General features: G+C 37.7%; 1 protein-coding gene across 1 annotated transcript; it reads right to left on the reverse strand.

Annotated features, from left to right (window-relative positions):
• Positions 1-1,839: 1,839 nt before the first annotated feature.
• On the reverse strand, positions 1,840-19,035 carry taf2 (TAF2 RNA polymerase II, TATA box binding protein (TBP)-associated factor). Its single transcript, XM_077526920.1, has 29 exons — positions 18,791-19,035; positions 18,326-18,420; positions 18,076-18,246; positions 17,888-17,942; positions 16,961-17,121; positions 16,671-16,789; positions 15,986-16,127; positions 14,868-15,099; positions 13,984-14,168; positions 13,543-13,656; positions 13,311-13,410; positions 11,963-12,048; positions 11,719-11,854; positions 10,228-10,382; positions 9,793-9,907; positions 8,837-8,946; positions 7,910-7,975; positions 7,360-7,486; positions 7,023-7,148; positions 6,593-6,733; positions 6,065-6,175; positions 5,658-5,851; positions 5,211-5,350; positions 4,354-4,423; positions 4,039-4,148; positions 3,652-3,881; positions 3,400-3,564; positions 2,623-2,722; positions 1,840-2,549 (listed from the first exon to the last, which is right to left on the reverse strand). The coding sequence occupies exons 3-29, from the start codon at positions 18,123-18,125 to the stop codon at positions 2,278-2,280; spliced, it is 3,612 nt and encodes a 1,203-aa protein (XP_077383046.1). The 5' UTR covers positions 18,126-18,246; positions 18,326-18,420; positions 18,791-19,035; the 3' UTR covers positions 1,840-2,277.
• Positions 19,036-20,984: the final 1,949 nt, after the last annotated feature.

A 20,984-nucleotide genomic window follows, 5' to 3' on the forward strand; every position in this document is an offset into this window, starting at 1 on the left:
AAAATATGGCAGTGACATTAACAAGAACAGGATGTCCTTCCAAAATTCACGAAGGGAGAGGGCGGGTCATAAAGGCTGCCTAGAATCTGACAATAACAGTGAATGAGTTGCCGAATAATTCTGGCAAGTACTGGCTGCTCACAAAATTCACCCGTCTTCTTTCCATGTCTGATTATGCGGGGTAGGGTGGAAGCTTTAACAAAGAAAACCAAAAATGAAAAAACACACTTGAAATTTCTCAGATAAATGTGGTATAAAAAGTGCTAGGGACACATGAACCCAAGACAGAACTTATCATAAAAACATGGCGTTTGAACTGGGGTGTGTAGACTTTTTATATTCACTATATGTTAGTTTGAAAAATCTAAATTATTTACCATCAATCATTTGTAAACCTCAACTGCTCAAGTAGAACTGCTTTCTGTATACTGTACCTTTTTGTGTATAGGTGACTTTTCCTACACAGGATGCTGTCCTGGTAAAATATTTGTTTGTGGTCATGTTTTTTTTCTCTCTCTCGTTCTCTTAATGGCTTTCACATCAACTGACCAAAGACTTAAAATGAAACAACTAGTGAGCTTGTCTCCTTTGCAAAACTGTCTTTATATACTGTCCTTGAATTGTATCGCACCACATGTATTGGGATATGTATGGAATTGTCTAACTGGAGAGATGCAGATTCCGATTGGTCATGGCACCAAACCTTGTCAGGGACTGCAGAAACATTCCTACCTGACCGAGTCGCTGTAGTGAACATTCTACTGCAGAAGAGCCAATCGGAGGGAGAAGACGGGAGCGTTATGTGCACCGCAGATCAACGAGGGGCACAATTCTCACAAAAATGCCTGTCCAATATCAAAACATTGTGAAGAGGAATTGTTGACGGAGAGGGTAATTTTCATTTAAAAAACAAAACAAAAAAAAAACAGTAGTGTGTGTCATGCGTGTGCATTTGTATTCATCAAGTCTTGACACACATTGGTTTCTTCCAACATTCATTGTCACGCCTTGAAATCTTTGGGATAGAGAATTTTTAAATTAACGTTACATCTATTCAGGACATTCCAATACACCCGCTACTGGTGGATGTTGAGTCCAAGGTGGAAACACAACACACTGTGCTGAAGAGCTGCTGTCAGCTGGAATGAGACACAAACTTTTTGATTGCACTCAAGTTTGAGAGGGGCCTTCAGGAGTCGACGCTTGTCCAACAAGTGTAACACAAGGAGGAATAAGCGGTTATGAAAATGGATGGATGGATGTAACAAATGGGGATTAAAAATGGATGTCAGATACTGTATGCAAATGTTAATGAGAAAGGAGCGCTTCTTGCATCACTACTATGTGAAAAACACTTATGTCCATTTTTTTTTTTTTACCTTTTTGGGATGTCTGCGTTCAGTTTCATCCCAAACACATACAAATAAAAAAATGGCAAGTGTTTTTCCCGCATAGCAGCGATGATATTTTAATTAGAAGAGTAGTTATTCATTGATTTTATTGTGTTTTATGTTCAAGTTTATGTACACTCCAAAAATAGTTGGGTCAAAAATAACCCAAATCTGTGCCAGTGGCTCACTGATTTGCAGTTTGTTTGCGTTGCTTGTCAGTTGAACCCATCTTTCATTTATAGATTTTGTGTGCGAATGTATTTATGATTTTACTTAAAATAATTTGGAGTACTGACTGTCAGTACTCCAAATTATTATAAGTAGACTACTGCTGCATTTCTTTTCCATGCAGGATTTTTTTTAATTGTATACTGTTATGTTTTGAAGAGAAGCAATAATTACAATACTTGGAATTCAATAGCGGTGAAAAGAAATTCAAACAAAAACATACTAAAAACACAACTGCATTTATTACAAAATAGGACCTTGCAATGCCGAGAAGTTTGTTAAAAATTACATTATAACTGAGTACAGTTTTTCAAAGGATGAATTTATGTGAAGATTTTTAAAAAAAAAAATTTTTAAACTAAAGACAGGCAAAAACATTGGCTGTCAACTTACAAACACTCTAGGTTATCTCTATTTTAAATTGCAAATGTACTTTTCATAGTATTGCTGAAAACATTAGCAAGGTAAACTTCACTTTTCTATCATGATAAATAAAATGATTGCGCAACACTGCCCCTTAAAGGAGAGGAAAAAAAAAAAAAAAAAAGAACTATCAATGAGCAAATGAATACATAATGGATGTTTTAAAACATGAGCTTCCTCACATAAATAAGTCACCTGCAGGTGATTAAAATGACTTTTCTGATATGCGAAAATTTTATTCCGATAGCGATGGTGAGCGGAGCGACTTGCCACTCACTGGACTGTTGCTGTACGGATGCCAGTTACCTCTCTCTCTATCCTTGCTGTCATGCTTATGCTTGTGTTTATGTTTGTGTTTCTTCTTCTTCTTTTTCTTGTGCTCGTGGTGGTGGTGGCCATGCTCCCCTCTGTGTTTCGAAGGCAAGGACGCTATATCTTTGGCGCAGGATGGTCCGGGCGTGGCGGGCATGGACAACATTGACTGCTCGATGAATGCCGGCTCTTTACCTTTTAAAGGAAAGAATCAATGCGGTGGTCAACAAACTGAAATAACCGTTTCCCAACTGTGTTATTATAGCACCTGGTGTCGAGGGTCTCTCCAACAGATTGAGGTGATGGTGAATGAAGGCCTGACTATCGTGGACAGTCTCCATATCAATATCTTCATCTTCCATGTTAAACTACAATCAAACAGAGACAAGAACTGAGGAAAGGGACAAAAAATGCCAGCAAACCTTGGTAAAAGGCATAAAAGCGATACAAAATAATGATAATAATTAGGGATGTAATGATACCGGCAATATCGTGATATTAAATCTCCCACAATATCGTCGTGGCCATGTTCACGATTTTTAAAAGCTACATTGGTTGTCAGGTTGATTTCCATTTGTGCGGTTACAGCACCCTCTGGTGGCTATTTTATTTATTTTTTTTAGTGCAGTTTAATTTTCATTAGGTATGTTTTGGCCCTTCTATATTTAAAATACACTACTTGTCAGCTGAAGGTAATTGTAAAATGCTTTGAAGCGAGTCAATAAGTGGAGGAACTCAATGTGGGCTTGCAATGGCAAGTAAGTCCCCCAATATTGAGTGTTATTAGAGATTGAAGGTAGTTTAATATGTATTGCTGTTATGTACAAAAGCACAATATTGTGCTTTTTTTTTTTTTAGTATGAGCTCTTTTTTTTTTTTTACAATATTGTGACCTTTTTTAGATATCGCTAACCTCCCCACAATATCGTGATAATTATCGTATTGTGAGCTTCATATTGTGATCATATTGTATCGTATCGTGATACTTGGATATCGTTACATCCCTAATAATAATAATGAATCATCATCATCATCATCATCCTACTCTGATCTTGTAGCGCCCGACTCTGCCATCATCATCTTGATGCTGCAGCGCCTGTCCGGGTTCTGGAGGGGAGCCCAGCTGTGTCTCGGCTTTTCTCTTGATGCCCTGAGGAGGCTGTCCAACCCCACACACCCCCAGGGAAATAGGATCGGGCTCTTCATCCTCCTGGCAGAAGAAAAAACAAAACCGATTCTATCTATTCTGTAACTTCCAAAATACCCATCTTTGAGTTTGTTTTGGCCTAGTACTTACAGGTGGGTAGTTAAAGCCGACGCCGTGGATTCCTATACTGGCGGGTGTGTCGATAACGACGCCGACACTCATGTCAGGCTTGATGGTTGGGTTTAGTACCGCTTTCTTCTCCTTTAAATTCAACACGAGGCCGAGCTCGGGGAGCGGCAGGCAGGAAGGCCGAGTCAAGCCAAACAAAGTATAGTAGAGGTTGACAGCATCGCAACGCAGGCGCCAGTCGTGAGAGGTTCCTGAGGAGAAGACAGAGAAAAATAGATCGCTCAATATCTGAAACCCATAACATTTGCTTCTGTTCATTCTTCTGACCTACAGTATATGAATGCATTAAGCGGGAAACGTTGTTGGACAGATGATCAGGTTGACAGGCATGAATCTTCTGACACTCACCCGAGTTCATCAGCTTCCAAAGCTGGTCCACCAGAGCTTCATTGCATATAGCTGATTCTGTTGTCTTGGTGAAGGGTGGATTCTCACAAAGCATGGCTAGGATCTTATGTCTGACAACAACAACAAACACGGAAAATGTTAAAATCGACATACAAAGTACATACAGCATTTGGCTACTAATGCAGAAAAAACACCACATGTTAGTGTAGATTAGTGAGAGTCAAACATCATGTTAAAAAAAATTAGAACGTACAAATTCAGGTTACATCGCCGCCACTAGAATGGACAACTGTCATAAACTGTATGCTTACAAACCTGACATAAGGAGCTTGGTCACTCTGAACCAGGTTAAGGAGCCACTGCAAATCAGCTGAACTCTTTTCAACTGAAAATCAAAGACAACATGAACAAATGACCCCATAAACAAAAACTGCACAGTTGTAGGACACTGGCCATTATAACAGTTCAATTCACCTTCTTTTTGGAACACTTTATTTACAACTACATCTGATCACATGTAAACATAGTTGTCTATATATAGTGGGATGGAATTTTAGTATTGAAAGCATCAAATATGGTTCTGAATACATTTTAAATAAATCTGGAAATTTTTATTCAGATGACTGTGGCAGCCATTTTTTGAAAATGGTGGCAGAGGTTACTGGCATAGAATACTGTTATTTTTGAAAAACCACAACTACAATTTGGAGACTTAAAAAAAAAAGTTTATTTATTCCAGACAGATAAATCTATAGTGAGATTAAGTATAATATTCTCACCTTTAACTTCAACTTGCATACAGATCAAATGCTGTATGTAAGAGCTTCCTCTGAATGTCTTCCGTGTTTAGACACTGTTTACCTTTGTATGATTTGGAACATTTCAACCTTTTTTAAAGGATGGACAATCAACATCTATATGGCAGTGCCTATGTGTGTGTGGGTGTGTGTGTGTGTGTGTGTGTGTGTGTTTTTTAAGACATAATAATGACGGTGTATTTTCTTTTTTTTTAACCTGTTCTTATCCCCCAGTTAAGTGTATTTTTAAATTTAACTCCCTAAATGTAAAATTCAGTGTAGCAGCCATGAGCCCATTTTGTAAAATGCGTGCTTGTTTTCACTTCTAGCTATTCTGATCAAATGATGGCTACCATCAATGTGTTTGTATCTTACCTCTTGTGTAGTCCACCAGAGCCTCGAGAGCAGCAACACGGACATCAACAAAGTGCCCATATTCTGCGTAGGACTTGAAGAGTGACGCTTCACTTGGGATGTGGCCATTTTTTTGAAGTTGGCGAATGGCTTTAAGACAACTACAAAAGGGGGGTGGGGTAAAAAAAAATGTAAACAAATCAAGCAAAAAAAAAAAAAAAGAACTTGAAATGCATCTGCGTTGATTGTGACAGATAAAAAAATGAACTATTTTCAATCAAAGTGGAAAACAAAGGGGAATTACAAAACATGACAACAATTAAAGCAAGTCCAAACTTTGGAACTGCCATAACAGAATGGATTTCAAATGACACAAACTGTCCAAATATATATTTCGCGAATACACAAGTCAAAAGTCTGAACAACAACCACACAAATAATAAATACACGCAGGCAGACAGCAGCTACCTGATAGTAATCGTGCTCCTGTAGCTTGGCAATAGTTTTTCCATGTTAAGGAATCGTGTTATCTCCTCCAAAATGAGACGCACATCAGCGTTTAAATTGTCCACTGTTCGTGTCTCGTTGTTGATACTGATGGCTGGCGTCAGAGAGTTGGTCAGTGCTTCAAGCAGATCTGCACGGTAGTAATTATCTGAGAACTGCAAACAGACCAAGTGAGTAGACAACAAAACTAAATAAACATTCATTAATTGGCATGTGGTATTCACTACAAATTTCTTCAGCCAATCATCAACATATTTATTTATTACATTTATTTTATGGAATAATCTATAATCCTGAAAAGTAAGGAAGGCATTGGTAATATTAACAATTTAAGGTACAGAATATAGATTGTGTTGCTGTATCATTACTTTGTTCTTCCTGTTGTCGTTGTACTTGATAAGGTCAAGTATGAAGTTGAGAACATCTTTGGGACATAGGTTCTGGATATCTCGGAGTAATGCCATGGCAACAGGCATCGTCTTGCAAGGAATACCGAGGGGGGGGGAAAAAAACGTTCGTCAGGTGACAAAAAGTAAATTACAAGAGAGATGGGGAGACTTGATAGCATATAATTAATGAATGCATCCAGCAATGAGCAAACCTGCCATCACTTTATTTTTTTTTAACTTCACACCTTATGTTCCCCTATTAATCATTAGCACTGCCTTTCCTTTGCCAGGCATATTACAAATGTTGTGTATTTCCTCCGATTAAATGTGGTCTGATGAAATCTCAAAATAATATTTAACTTGCATGTGATACTGTGGCAGCACATAACAAAATCACAAAACGAGAAATACATAAAAAGGGCAGCAGCCAAGTCCTTTTAAATCAACTGTCACTTTCAACCAACCCACCTCGTAACGATACCAAAACGTATTTAGTATCTATTTTACCTTTTGCAGGAAATAGCTCTGGAAGTTGATGAAGTTGTTGGTCTTCACGATATTGGGGCAGCTCTTACAGCAGAACATTCTGGTGAACAGAGACTTCATAGCTGGTGGGCCCTGCCATGTGCTCACCATAGCATTGGCTATCTGCAATTATTACGTGCACAGAACAACACAATTTGCATATTAAGACTTTATTTACATGTAAATGCATATGATGCCACGAAAAACTATTTGCACCTTTACTGATTTCTGATATTTTTCCTTATTTATCAAATACAAACAATTAACTATTTTTACTAGGGAGAACATGTTGAGAATCAAACTCAGAAAACTGTTAGGCAGACATGCTACCCATTCAATCACAATTTTGACCCAATGTAGACAATACGAATCTCAAAATGACAACATTAAGTTAAGTTGCAGTATCATATACCTTTGCCAAACAGAAGCAGGCCTGCATTCGCACTTTGTAGAAACACTGTTCTTGTTCAAGGATGTCAGTCAGAGCAAGTCTGGAGGCAGGAGTTGGGAACGTTTCAAGAGCTGATATGGCCTCCTCCTGGAAAATAGAAAACACGCAGACCAACATCAGCCACGAAAAACAAATGTATGTGGCAATGCATATGTGGCGTAGCAAAGTGTCAACGATAAACCAAAGTTCTCTGCCAGCTGAGTTTGGATTGTACAACACGATACAGTACATTGACTTTTACTTTTATGTAATTTGGTACAATGGGGTCATCCAAAATGTTAATATACAGTGGACTTACCTGTGCAACTACATCTCTTTCATAACGCAGCTGGTATTGCCACATGAAGTCGGCTTGCTCCAGCTCGACTTTCCTCAGAATTGACATGTCCGGGTCAATACGGATCCACAGAAGAGGAGAGTCGGCACTTTGTAAGAGAGAAGAGAAATGGATTGAAGCACATTGTTCACAACATGGGAATATTCTGACGGTATTTTTCTTCAACAAAGAAAGGCTTGTGTGACTGTCGCCCTCATTTCTGATTGATCATGGTGAGCTTATTGTACATTTGGCCACAATCAATGTTTTTGTGATCTCTTCGTCTTTGTGTTGGTCGTGCTTCACTCCAATGTCCAACTCTAAGCATCCTCATCACCAACTATTTCAGGTCACTCGACTTATTTACCTGGGAGTGCCAAGCCTTAGTTGGAGAAGTTGAAGCCGCTTCTCTCTCCAATTATTTATCCAAACATTCGAGGAAATTTCATTGAGAATTGGGTTGAGTCTCTGAACATCTGCACTAAAATATTTTGAAAATGCAAATATAGCAATCTGGGGATTATTGTCTTACTCCATGGCTGATAAATCCATGTCCACTTCCTCTCCATTCATCAGTGGAATCTTCTTTTTCTTATTTCTAAGGAGACATTAAAATGAAAAACAAAACATTAGCCCACCAAATAAGACACCTTTTACATGGTAATCAGTTGCATTTGCCATTCCTCGGATCCCATCACAACATTCCGACTCCTTTAGTCACACAGATTAGCTTTCCATCTGCCAAAGCGACTGGTGGATTCTTTTCTTTTTACGCCGAACACTACCTGCATTGTGTTATAACTGAGCTGTAAAAGACCCAGAGAGGACAACCAGCTGTTCTATTCTCACTCCAACCCTCAGGCTAACATACAGATTTGTGTGGTCTACAGATTTATCACTGATGACAAGTGAGGGAAATCACTGTCACTTGTGTGTCCCTTCAATAGCACCCTGGGAACAAATAAAAGTTGTGAATCCAATCAGTTGGAATTTGCGAGTTATAAACAACAGCTATCAGTTGACAGGGAAATCAGATGATAAGACCAAAGAGAATTCAAGCCTAGTGGTTGAAATTTGTTTACAAAATGATCTGTTATAATACTGATTGTCTCCTTTGAGTTGCGGGTAAACTGGTGATCTTGGGTGATGCCCTGGACTGGTCGGCAGTTAATCACAGGGAAGACTCATCTGGGCAAGTTCAAAACTTTAATTAACCCAAGAAGCATTTTCTTGTGAAACAGGAAGCAAACGGAGTAACCTGAGAAACCCACGAAATCAAGAGGGATGAATTGAAAACTACACTAACATTTTCCAATTGAGACTTCAACCTCGCCTGACTGTGAGGAAGTAATTTTACTACCATGCTGCCATTTCCAAAAATCAAAGGTTCTGCATATAAAATGAAAAATGAACAATTTCATTGCAAATGTGTGTATATCTAGCGGACGTTTTACAGCACCTTCGGCTTTTGGAGTGACATGGGATATCATGTTTAAGGCTGTTCTCCTCTATCTGCAAGGTGTGGTTGAACGACCCATCTAGTTCCTGTACCGTCACTTTGATGGGACCCTGGGGGGATATACAAACATTTCAGAAGACAGTCTATGGTAAAAGGTCAGTTCATTAACGCTATAAAATTCTACATACATTAATGTACTCCAACTTAACTCATTCACTGCCTTTGACAAGTATACTTGTCAATTGTATTTTTTAGAGCGGTGCTAAATGGGGGCGAATCTGAGCATGCTCCACTGTAAATATCAAACTTGGAAACAACTTCACTGATGCCCAACCACCGGTAGATGACATCATTGCCCCATTTTATAGGAAATAAACACAGTTTCAGAGTCCATGGGAGAAATGGCTGTATTTTGGCAAACCTACATTTTTCTGCTGTCAATTATAAAAGAACGGGACGGGACAAAAAGTAGGGAGTCTATTCTGTTATTTGGTAGATTCGGTTTATATATAATTATTGAATGTAATATCACGTGAGTATTGGAAATGTAAAAATTTTCTATAATGACTGGCAGTGAATGAGTTTAATAAAAGCTTTTCTAATAGTCTACAAGTATTACATAATCATTTGACCGAGTAAGGTAATGAGGTAAATGATATTAATATCGGTCAAGTGTTTTGAAACAAAACTACTAGCAAGAGTTGTCACAGTTCACAGTATGCCACTCAAATATTTGGCTGGGAAATAGGGAAAAAAAAAAGAAAAAAAGAATAGGTCTCCTACGATCATTTGTTTTTTGCTACCAACCATTCCAATACCCTAATTATTAGGGCCTAATATAATCATAACACGTAGCTTCACGGCCTGATCCTTGATGCAATTGCAAATGTATCCCTAGGACAATTTTAAACAATTTTCCATGGGTAGTATGAAAAGATCGTTATTGATATACTCACAACATATTTCTGAGTTCCAGATGATGTGTAGTCTTGGCGGATCTCCAACTCCAAAACATTCCTCTTTCTGTTGAATGCAAAGCTGCCATAAAATTTTACTACAGCACTCTGATCTCTGGTTACGAACAAGTTAAGACAAAAAAGGAAAAAAAAACAGAAAAAAAAACACACAAAAAAAACATCATTTGCATGTATTCTCTTTACTTCCTGTCATGTTTTTCAGTAAAAAAAGAAAAAAAAAGAAAGAAAAAAAAAGAAAAGAAAATTGACATCTTGTGTCAACAACAACAAAAATAATTATTGCACTTCGCAAGAACAATAAAGAACGAAACTTATTGAAGTACATAATTTTCAGACTGCAGGTTGCATAAACTGACATGATGGCCAAATTTGGGCCGCAGGCCTTGAGTTTGATAGCCGTGGATTAAAGGATACACCCATTGCTTGATAAGAGGGGAAATGTCCTTGCCAGAGACATTCGAGATTGATTTCAGAAACGCATGAGTAGATAGAAGCATCTGGCTCCACATGTGACTCTGGTATCTCTGTGATGAGGCTGTGCTAGCCAGACTCAAAAGCTTGTTGAAAACCTTAAGGAAAGAGAGACAAAAAGACAACGAAATGAAGTCACCATTTTTTTGTTCTAGATCTTACGTTTGTTTATGCATTTTCTGATGAATAAACAGTCGGTGAGGTGGTTTCAGGATAGAAAGCAAACAGAATGTTTGAACAACAAGCCAACGGGAAATAAAAAAATAAAAAATAAATAAGTGTTGTTGCATTCAGATTGCAAACTATGTATTGAGTCAGATTGTTGTTATGAGAACACCACAAACCAGACCCAATGGCTCAGCAGTTAGACACTAAAGTGGAACATCATGTTACGAATCTGACCCCCACTTGGCAGTATAAAATATTTGTAAATTGTGCTACTGTTTACTATTGAAATGAATGGAAATGCAATTATTCCGTTCCAACCCCAAAATTAATTTTCTACCTTATATTTGTTGGTTTGTGGCAAGGTTATTTTAGTAAACAAAAAAATATAAACTAAACTTCAGAAAACACGAAAATGCTTTTTAAAAAACGACAGCTAACTGAAACTACATTTTATGTTTACAAAACTAACTATAATTAAAGTGAAAATGTCCTTCGTTTTAGGCTTTGGTAATGTATTTAATACATGAGCCTTTGGGGATGATTATTTTAAATGTGATTTGAAGTATATTATTTATTTTGATATTAACCGGAATAAAGACGTTTGAAAGTGTGTCACACAGAACGTAGTGGCGTAATCTAGAAGCAGCTAAAAGCACCTTTGCTCGGTAAGAAATCCATCCATTTTCTGAACCTCTTACTCCTCACAAAGGTCGCAGAAATGCTGGAGCCTATCTCAGCTGGCTATGGGCAGTAGGCGGGGTACACCCTGAACTGGTCGCCAGCCAATCGCAGGGCTAGGTAAGAAATGTGTGGCTTTTTTCAATTTACCATGTTGTTTATTAAATATTGTGCACAATAAACAAACTAGTTTATGAAAACTAAACTAAAACTAAGCATTTAAAAAAAACTAAAACTAATAAAAACTAACTGAATCACCCGTAAAACTAATTAAAACTAACTAACTAAATAAAAAATAAATAAACAAATCAATAAATAAATCAACTCAAGACAAAATAAAAACAAACTAAAATGAAAATTCCCAAACTATAATAACCCTGGTGTGTGGTCAAATGTGAAAATAAGGGAATACAATTCATCATGAATAAATAACATGATCCATTTGCTTGCAAATCACTATAGGCAACATCTTCAGGACTGAACAAACCAGGGCCAACTTGAAAACCTCGGTCCATTAGAGCACACTGTGGAATTGCAGTTCATACCGATATATAATTCAGAATATTACTGTTAAAAAGAAGATCTCACCTGCAACATGAACTCCATGCTTATCCTGTTTTCAATCAGTCTCATCACTAAATGAGCCTTACATTGGAACATTTTGTAGTACTCCCATGACAACGTGTGAGGGTGCTTCAGAGAGAAGTGAAGATGGGGTGTTGGGCTGCACAAAGAGAAGGACTGATGTCAGCATGTGATTTCAGACTAATTTCATTACGCTTTCCTCTGTCTCACACTTGATAGGCATTGCAACTGAATTAAAACGTATTACTTGTCCTTTTCTTTGCCTCCACTAAACGTTGGGTGCAAAAGAACGCCTCCCATCTTCAGTTCATATTCCACAATCTTGTCCAGCTCCTGTGACCAAACAAATACATTATTTAAATATAAAACATAGATGTTCCACCGCCACCAAATTGGCATGTAATGTCTGGATGTCACGCAAATCTTTACTCTTCTCAAGATGCATTGCCAATGTGAGTCATCCCTTGCAAAAAAAAAAAAAAAAAAAAAAAAAAGCGCTGAGAATTGTTCATTTGTCCCTTGCTCCCTCTCTCTGTATTCTTCCATTTCATTCCCCACCCTTTCACAACCGAATACATCCCTGCACCAGTAATGCTTATTCAAGTTGTAATACACGGCAGTAAAAAAAAAAAAAAAAAAAAAAAAAAGCTAAGTTGAGCATTTAACAGCAATAAGTGAAAGATCTACACAGGAACTCACAATCCTACAGAATAGGTTATCTTGAAATAGCAGCAATAACATGACGGATTTAATCAATTGTCTTTCCAAAATACACAGTACAGTGTGTGTGTAATAAACAGCAATAATATGTCTCAAATTCTTATGTTGTACACTAAAAGGATGTTGGCTGTTTGCCAATTAGAAGCACAGGTCCCAAGCCTGTATCGAAAATGAGTGGGTTGCATAGGACGGGCATCAACTGTGATAAACAAATCATGCAATTTGGCGACCCCTGATGGCCAAAGTCAGAAAGAGAAATACAAAAAGATTTAAGAATGGTCTGGCTACAGACCCCATTGTCAAGCTTCTCCTCATCATGTCCCTGCAGACCTCAAAGCTCCAGCATCAGCCTGGGAAAGTCGATATTTATTGCACGCTTGGACTTGATAGTTAAGAAAATGTCACTTGAACACATGAGGAACAAAATGGTAGATAGCTACTTGGAAAACAGAAAGACTGGATGTGACTTACAGACTTGCACTACTTGGCCGTATAGGATGGCTTGAGCATATAAAATTGAAATCGTCTCATTAGAACATAACTGTTTGACTGAGGAGAAGTGTTTGTTGTTGTTTTTCAGTGTACTGAATTTGTTTGCATGTCGTTTTATTGAGGGCATTTGACAAAAAAGGTGAATTAGCACGCAATTCAAATCACCCCTGGAGCCTGGAGCCATATATTAAAATAGTTGATTCTAACCCGCATTATAGGCCTTTCGGCAAGTATTTCTTAGTATTCATCAGTAATAGTGGAGGGAATTGCAATTCCTAGTAGTAACACAGTATAACTTAGTCAGCATCAGACTGCTCGGATATCCAAATTATTGGACAATTGTCCAGGTTTGTGAAAATTTCGAAATACAACAAAGCTGATACCTCTTTGATCCAGTGCCGATACTCATTGACTCCAAAAGTCTTCTTCAGATACAGGCCGAAGATGTAGCCCGAGATTCCTTTCAACACCCACTCATCAGCCCTACAGACGTACAAGGCAAGTTAATAGAACGTTTAGGTTCACACTAAATATGCATTCAGTTGCTTTCCAAATGATTGCTAAATAAAAGTTCTACTGTCTTTTTTTTAATGAAGTGAGCTGCTCATGTCTCACCATGACATCCTGGAGATGAAGCACCCAAAAAACTGTTGAGCCAAAGCCTGGGCAAGGCAACGACGTGTCAAAGGGGTCTGGTCGATGATCAGACCACTATGAAGTAGGTTGGTGCTAGAAGAAGACAAGGCAAAGTTCTGTGAAAAACACATCTTGTCAACACATGTCAATGCCCTGGAATACGTCTTGCAATCACACTAAGTCTGCAACCAATGTCCAAGTTGGCGCAGATTAATTCTGCAGGAACCCACAGACACACGTGAGCAGCTGCCACTGTTTGCCATTGACTTGCCAAGGATGAATAACCATCAGTCAGTCTTATGCTGCCCCCATGTGGCCAAAGCGGGCACTCCAGAAAATATCTATTCTCTCAAGGCACCATTGTATTACAGTACACAACAGTAAAAATGAAAAACATTTTTAAAGAAAACGTTGCCCTACCTGAAAATGCTCATGGAAGCATAGGAAGACACTTGCACATAGGACTCGTCCACAAAAACCGTCTTAAAGCAGGAGTAAGGGTAGCGGCACGTTAGAATTTCTTCATAGAACTCAAAAATCTCATGCAGGTAAGACATGGAATGTTTGAGAAGTGGCAGCAGCTGTGGCAGGCAAAAGTGGGTCACCTGATGGGAGGACAGAAAGAATGAAATTACAGTTCAAGCAGACTCTCTAAACTTGTCCATAATCTCTTCTGGTCGGCAAGTCGAGGACAATTGTCCATCCTCGTTTCTAAACTGATATTTCAACATGAATGTTAAACAATTTTTAAAAGCACAGAAATGTTATGGCCAATTATTTAGCAAAACTTGAAAATAGCAACTGTGTATCCAAAAGGTGAAAATATCAAAAGAGGTATGTTATTGTGATTTTTATTCTCCACACTTTTTTGCCACGTAACAACTCCCATATAATACTTCCAATTTAGACTGTTCAAATTTCAACTAGCTTCAGAAATTCACACCTCCCGGGGTACACAGTATATCGTCTGATTCCACATTACTTACAGTATTTGCACAATTTAACTTGTAATATCAACTTTTCCCCATTCATTTTCAATGGGACAGACGTTGAACTTTTTCTAAGTATCCCTTTCCACGCCCACTTCCATACTTATTATTACCAGGTGTCTTAAACTGCTCGGTGGCACAGTTGGTAAAGTGCATTGTCCAGTAACCATGAGGTCATAATTTATCTCTCAATTTACTTCATAAGCATTCCACATGCATTCAAATCTTAGCATTCAGCTTTCAGCATTCCCACGCAATTTCTCCAGAAATTGCATTTCGTCTAGTTTTATTTTAAAAATACAAAAACAACCTCACCTCATGCATGTAGGGGTCTACAAGGATTTCAAAGGGCCCAACAGCCAGGGAGATGTTGGGGGCTGCGGTTGGGATAGCTAGGACATAGTGGAACGTTTTCTTCCTCATGTCATGCGTGTAGATTGTCTCTACTAGGTCACCACATGACACAGCAACCATGGAGGAGTCTATGGTGAACTCCAGCTTCCATGTGCACAGCTCTGAGTAGGAGTCGACACAAGGGAACCAGAACCTTGGGGGGAAAAGTCAATTAAGAAATATTTAATTTCATATATTAGAAAAAAAGGTTTTCAGCTTTGTGTCAATCAAGTCGCCAAGTCCACGCACGTAGATTAATATACAACTTTCATCACTGAAAATAAAAACTACAGAAAATTTGTCTACATGAATGTTGGAGCCCACTGCAAATGATTCTTCTTCTTGAAACCGAAATAAAGCTTTATGCATGACTTCAAGCCTTTGAAGGATTCCGCATTGAGAGGTTACTCGGACTCCAGAGACACAAGCAGCTTCAATTACCTGCTTGTGACTCACCAGTGCCCTTTTATCAGCTGCTCTCTTAATACAATGCAACTGCCTGACAGGAAATTTCATTAATATGCCATTACTTGAATAAGCCCATTAACCATCTGAATTACAAGCACAATTGTCTTTCTTTTCTTTCTTTACATTATCACTAAGTTTTCTTGCAATTTTCAGTGTTTTCATTCCTTTCGCAAGCCATTCGACTATTGCACACTTTTCATCAGCAAAATCCTTTTCCCCCTTTTGGCAAGGAAAAGAGAATTGCTAAATAATGTGCAGCAACTTCCTGAAGTGATTTCCCTATAATTTCCCTTAAGGCTCAGCCGGGAAAATAATCATCAAACCTGATTCAGATTAAAACAGTCTCAGTAACTTAAACAGATTGGGAAAACGTGGAAAAAAGTTCCACAGAAAAGCTACAACAAAAATGTTTATTTAACTTGTGATTTCTTTATTTTAAATTTCATGACTAATAATAACTAGCAGGCAATACTAGTGAGTGTCATTGTCATCACTAATTATGAAAAATGCAGTAATGCACCTCAAGATTTGCACCTTTAAAAAATAATAAATAAAAATAAAAGTATTAATACCGAGTGGAGTTGTGGTGTCCAAAGGAGAACACGTGAGCACCCCTCTCAGCCATAGTGCCTTCCACATCATGGATAACAAAATGGAGACCCCCTTTAGGCTGGTCCAGGGAAAATTCAATGTATACCTTTAAGAGATGTGAATCTGGAGACAAAAGCACACAATAAACATGGAATATTAGTAGCAATGTGACAATTTTGGAAAACCAACTCAAGTGACATTACATACTACTTTATATTTACATGCTTTAGAGAAAAACTGTACTGTATTAACTTGATTTATTTTACATCATACATTTACAAAATAGGGTGATGCTTTGACTTATGAGTTTAGATTTGTTCCATGACAACGCTCGTAACTCAAAACACATCTCAAATCATCGTTCTCTATTGAAATGAATGAAAAGGCCATTGTTTCACCTCACATTAAACACCGATAACTTGTGTAATGAATTTTTAATTAAAGGGAAAAAAATCATAACGTTTTTACACAGTTTTCTGTACCCACAAACTATGTTCTAAGATTATAAAGTATATATACAAAGTCAAGCAAAAGAAAGAATAGACTGTTCTTTCACCATAAAAAATAAAAAAATAATAAAAAAATAAAAAAATTCTAATTTAATAAGTTTGGGGAGGAGGGAGGGAGATTTGGTCATACACTATGGTTTGGTCTAGATTGCCTCACCATCTCCTTGTTTCCAGAGTTCCGAAGGAACCTTGATGACCAACTCCCCATGTCCTGCATCAGGGTCCACAGCACTCACTGCTGCAGTATAGGCACTAGAGAAATAATTCAGGTTCCTTCTGTCGAAAAACATCAATCGCACCATTTATTTCATCTAGTAAGAAACATTCCATTTTTATGAATGCAGACAGGCACAATACATTAATGTATGCAGGTGATTTTGAATGATATCAAGAATATGAAAAAAAATGCAACAAAAACCCGAAAAGTTTTTGCTATAGTGTACTTACTGCTTGGATTCACTGTGGCACACTTCCAAAGTCGGGTCATTGTAAATGAAAGGAGCTTCAAGATCATTTATTCGAACCCTGTAGATACGACACTGTTTGCTATTCAACTTGATTCTGTTAAGGTTGGGTACTGTCGGGAATATGGTCAGCTCAACGTAGCCCTGAATGATAAAAAAAAAAAAAGAAGAAAAAAAAAGGAGGCAAAACAAAAAGATAAATATTTATTTATATTTGAATTAGTCATTTGTTCAAACAAAGTACTGACAAAATACTGTACATTCACTTATCATCATGTTTGTCATTCCATTGATTTCATATGCCCATGATGACAATATAGAATATGTTCTTCAATAAGGCTTTGCGGCTGCTTCTTATTCGCATTGTTTTCACAATTTAATCATGTGATCACAAAACTTTTCCTTAGTTAGAAGTAGAAATTTCGTATCCAACCGTAAATCATTAGCTACCAACAACACAATTAGGGAACAGGTTTTTGGGTGCGAGTCAAAGCTCTAATTTTACACAAGTCACACTCAAACATAAGTAATACGAACAGACTATGAAGAAAAACTATTAAATATTTTTTTGAAAATTGGTGTGACTTTTAGCCCAAAAATTATTGTATTTGAGGTGACTAAAATATTACAACACAGCTGTAATAACGATGCAGTGCAGTTCAGTTCAACACAAATGCAAACTACAACCTAAACTATTGTAATCAATATTCTACTGCCGCATTGACAGCATCGGTAAAATATGGGCATCGTTACCTTATACAGTATGATCGAATATTTGATAGAACACTTCAATTGGATAGCATGCTATCAGATGCTGGTCTTGTAGAATATCATTATACTGTGCAAGTACTCATTATGTTTTAGCATGGATGTGGTCAAATTTAGCCTTGTAAAGACGTTTTCTACTCACAATTACAGATTTTCTCTGGAAGTTGATATTGTTGATGCAAACAACCTGGTGGGTCGTAAAAGAAAAAGAAAAGGCATAATAGCATTACAGAAAAAAATAACAACACACTGTACTTCTTTTATAGTGTTTTCTAGTCAACTAATGGAAACTCACAAATCTATTTATGCGAACAAAGATAAAATACTTATAATTTAAAGGGCCGTGGACTCTCAAATCCTTTGTCCTTTTTTCTGTTCATCTCTGTTTCGCAGTCACGGGACAGATGCTCGGATGCCAGCTCAACTTCGTGTCGTCAGTTGAACATTGTTGGTAGTGCGTCCGCTGCAGTAAACCCCTCCCGAGGAGAGCAAACAACGCTCCTAATGAAACACAATGAGACAAAAAGTGATTCGACGCCACGAAAAATATGAAGTGACCACATTCAGTGCAAATAATTACGTGATGGAGCCACTCGATTTTGTTCTTCAGAGATCACGACTCCAAATGTATTGTAGCGCTCACGGGGCAGTGATGGACAGTTGCGACTTTGATTTCTGTAAACAGAAGTTCGCTCGCTCGCCTTCATTACTAACTCACACAAAGTAAGCAAGTCATCATTCAACATGTCATGCACAATGATGGTGCCACAGCAAAACCAACATCACCACACAACAACAAACTAGATAGCATCACTAATAACTAAATGAACAATTAAACCACTAAAGAAATAACACAAAGCATTAAACAATATTTATATCCTTAGCGCCGCAAAGCATACTGGGAGCACCTCCAGATTCCCAGCGACGCTACAGTATTTTCTCCATGCACTATCAACGCATCCAGGCATGTATGTCAGCAACAGCTGACAAAAGTACATCGCAGTAAAAGAGACCATACCGAATGCAATGCTAAATGCATACTTACAAAACATTAGAGTCGCGACTGAAAAACTCTATCATGTTCCGCCATTTTACCTTTCGACCTCCCGCACAAATTTACCATTTCAGACTTTTCTCTGCAAAATTGCTGTTACATATATGCAGCGGTTCGGTCAATAATGTAAAATTTCCAATAATAATTTAATAATAAACAGAATGCAAGATGTATTCCAGAGCAATGGAGCAAATCCTTGAGCGCCGGAAGTCGTACGGAGTCTCCATTCGGACAAACTTGGTGGTAGCATCGAACGTTTCAAAAGCATTACCGCCATCTAGTGTGCTGGAAATTGAATCGGGGTCAATTGCACTATCAGGACATTTGATTCCATCCAGTTTGGAAAATCCCCGCGACCCTTGTGAGGAATAAGCGGTCAAGAAAATGGATGGATGGACAGTTTGGATATTTTACCACCTCGCGAGCAGATTATCACTAAATAAACTACAATACGTACAAATCAGACAAATACAGCTCCTAGGCAGTTAGTAACTTAGTATATACGGAGGTCCAAAACTGCCAAAATTCCAAATAAATAAATGACTAAATAAACGCCTAAATAAATGAATAAATACATTACTAAGTAAATTACTAAATAAATTACTAAATAAATAAATGACTAAATGACTAAATAAATAAATGACGAAATAAATAAATAAATGACTATGCAGAAAATAAAAACGGATATAATATGTGCTGCTTTGAAGACCCCCTTTTTCTTCTGTCGCTCAGTTCCTTAGACCCCAATATTAGATTTGGCAGAGGCATGTTTTGTTGAATTACAGTTATCATTCTTTAATTAAAAAAAAATATATATAAAGTATATAACGTTTCCTCCTGTACTAAACATCATGATGCATATGTTATACATGTCTGAAGTAATCGTGTTTATGTTTAATAAAAAAATAAAAAAATAAATAAATCTTGCTGTAATTACAGGTGCTGTCGCCTACAGCATTTCTCAAACTGACCAAGAGATGGCGTCAGCGTGCCGTCTGCAAGAGAGTATGGTCTATTTAGGCCTATGTTAAATATATTACAGTGTTTACAAAAGATGGGTCAAGAATATGTGCTCATTAATGTTTTTTTAAAGACACTTTTATTAGGATTTTTTTTCTCCCTGTAGTTAATTGGTTGTGTGTGCCTCTGAAATAAAAGAAAAATAGATTGCCTGAATTAGTCGGCCTATATCCCAACAAGGAATGGTCATTATTTTTAAATACCTATAATGAATAATTTTGCCATGTTCTATGTTCTATGTTTTTTTTTTTTTTTGTAAAGCTTCTGGATTATTGTAGTACTAATTACAATGCAATTATAGCGGGTGCTTAGCACCAAATTAGAGATACAAGATTGGGCCAGAAAAGGCCAATTTTTTCTTCACAGTTCGCTTCATTAATTTCCTACTGTGAGGATTACAGTGACAGTTTAGAAAATATATTTTCCGTTTGAAAACTGCAAACTCCTAAAGGTGGGTGGGTGACCTTTCTTTAATTTAGGATATTATTTGTGATGTCCCTCGGCAGTGTTGGGCCCTCAACTTTTTATCTTGGACATCACTGACATTTGTGAGGTGGTCTGGCTTGTCAGAGATCTCACCCAATAAAAGAAGGTTTTGGACAACGGCTTTCTCACAACACCACAAGTTCGGATAGTTGATACGATCATTTGTGACCGAATCAACTAAATTTGGTTATACGCGTCAGAAGTTCTTTCCAGCATTTCTTCGGAGAAAAGTAAAGCTGTGAAACCATCACAGTCCAGTCTTGCCAGCAGACAAGTACGCTTCTAGATGATGCCAACGTGTATTTAAGACTGAAAAGAGACCCAGCCACAAGAGAATAAACAGTACCTACAACTCAACTCAACATTATTTATCGAGCACTAACGTTAGAAAAGTCAGGAACCATCAACTGTGCACTTTATTACCGGCTTTATCTACAGGAGACCATTCTTGGCATTTCAGGTCTTCCAAAAATACACAAAGGGGCACCTCTCAGACCACTTGTCAGCAGCATCAACTCTGTGATTTCTAATATTCTTAAGTAGGCGGCTAACATCTAAGCACCCTTGGTGGGCAAAACACCACATCAGGTCCAAAACTCAATGGACTGTGTTAATAAAGTAGCCAATGATGGACAAAATGAAACTATGGTTTCATTCGATGCTACCGCTTTGTTCACTT

Source organism: Festucalex cinctus, chromosome 7 (genome assembly GCF_051991245.1).
Source record: "Festucalex cinctus isolate MCC-2025b chromosome 7, RoL_Fcin_1.0, whole genome shotgun sequence".
NCBI lineage: Eukaryota > Metazoa > Chordata > Actinopteri > Syngnathiformes > Syngnathidae > Festucalex > Festucalex cinctus.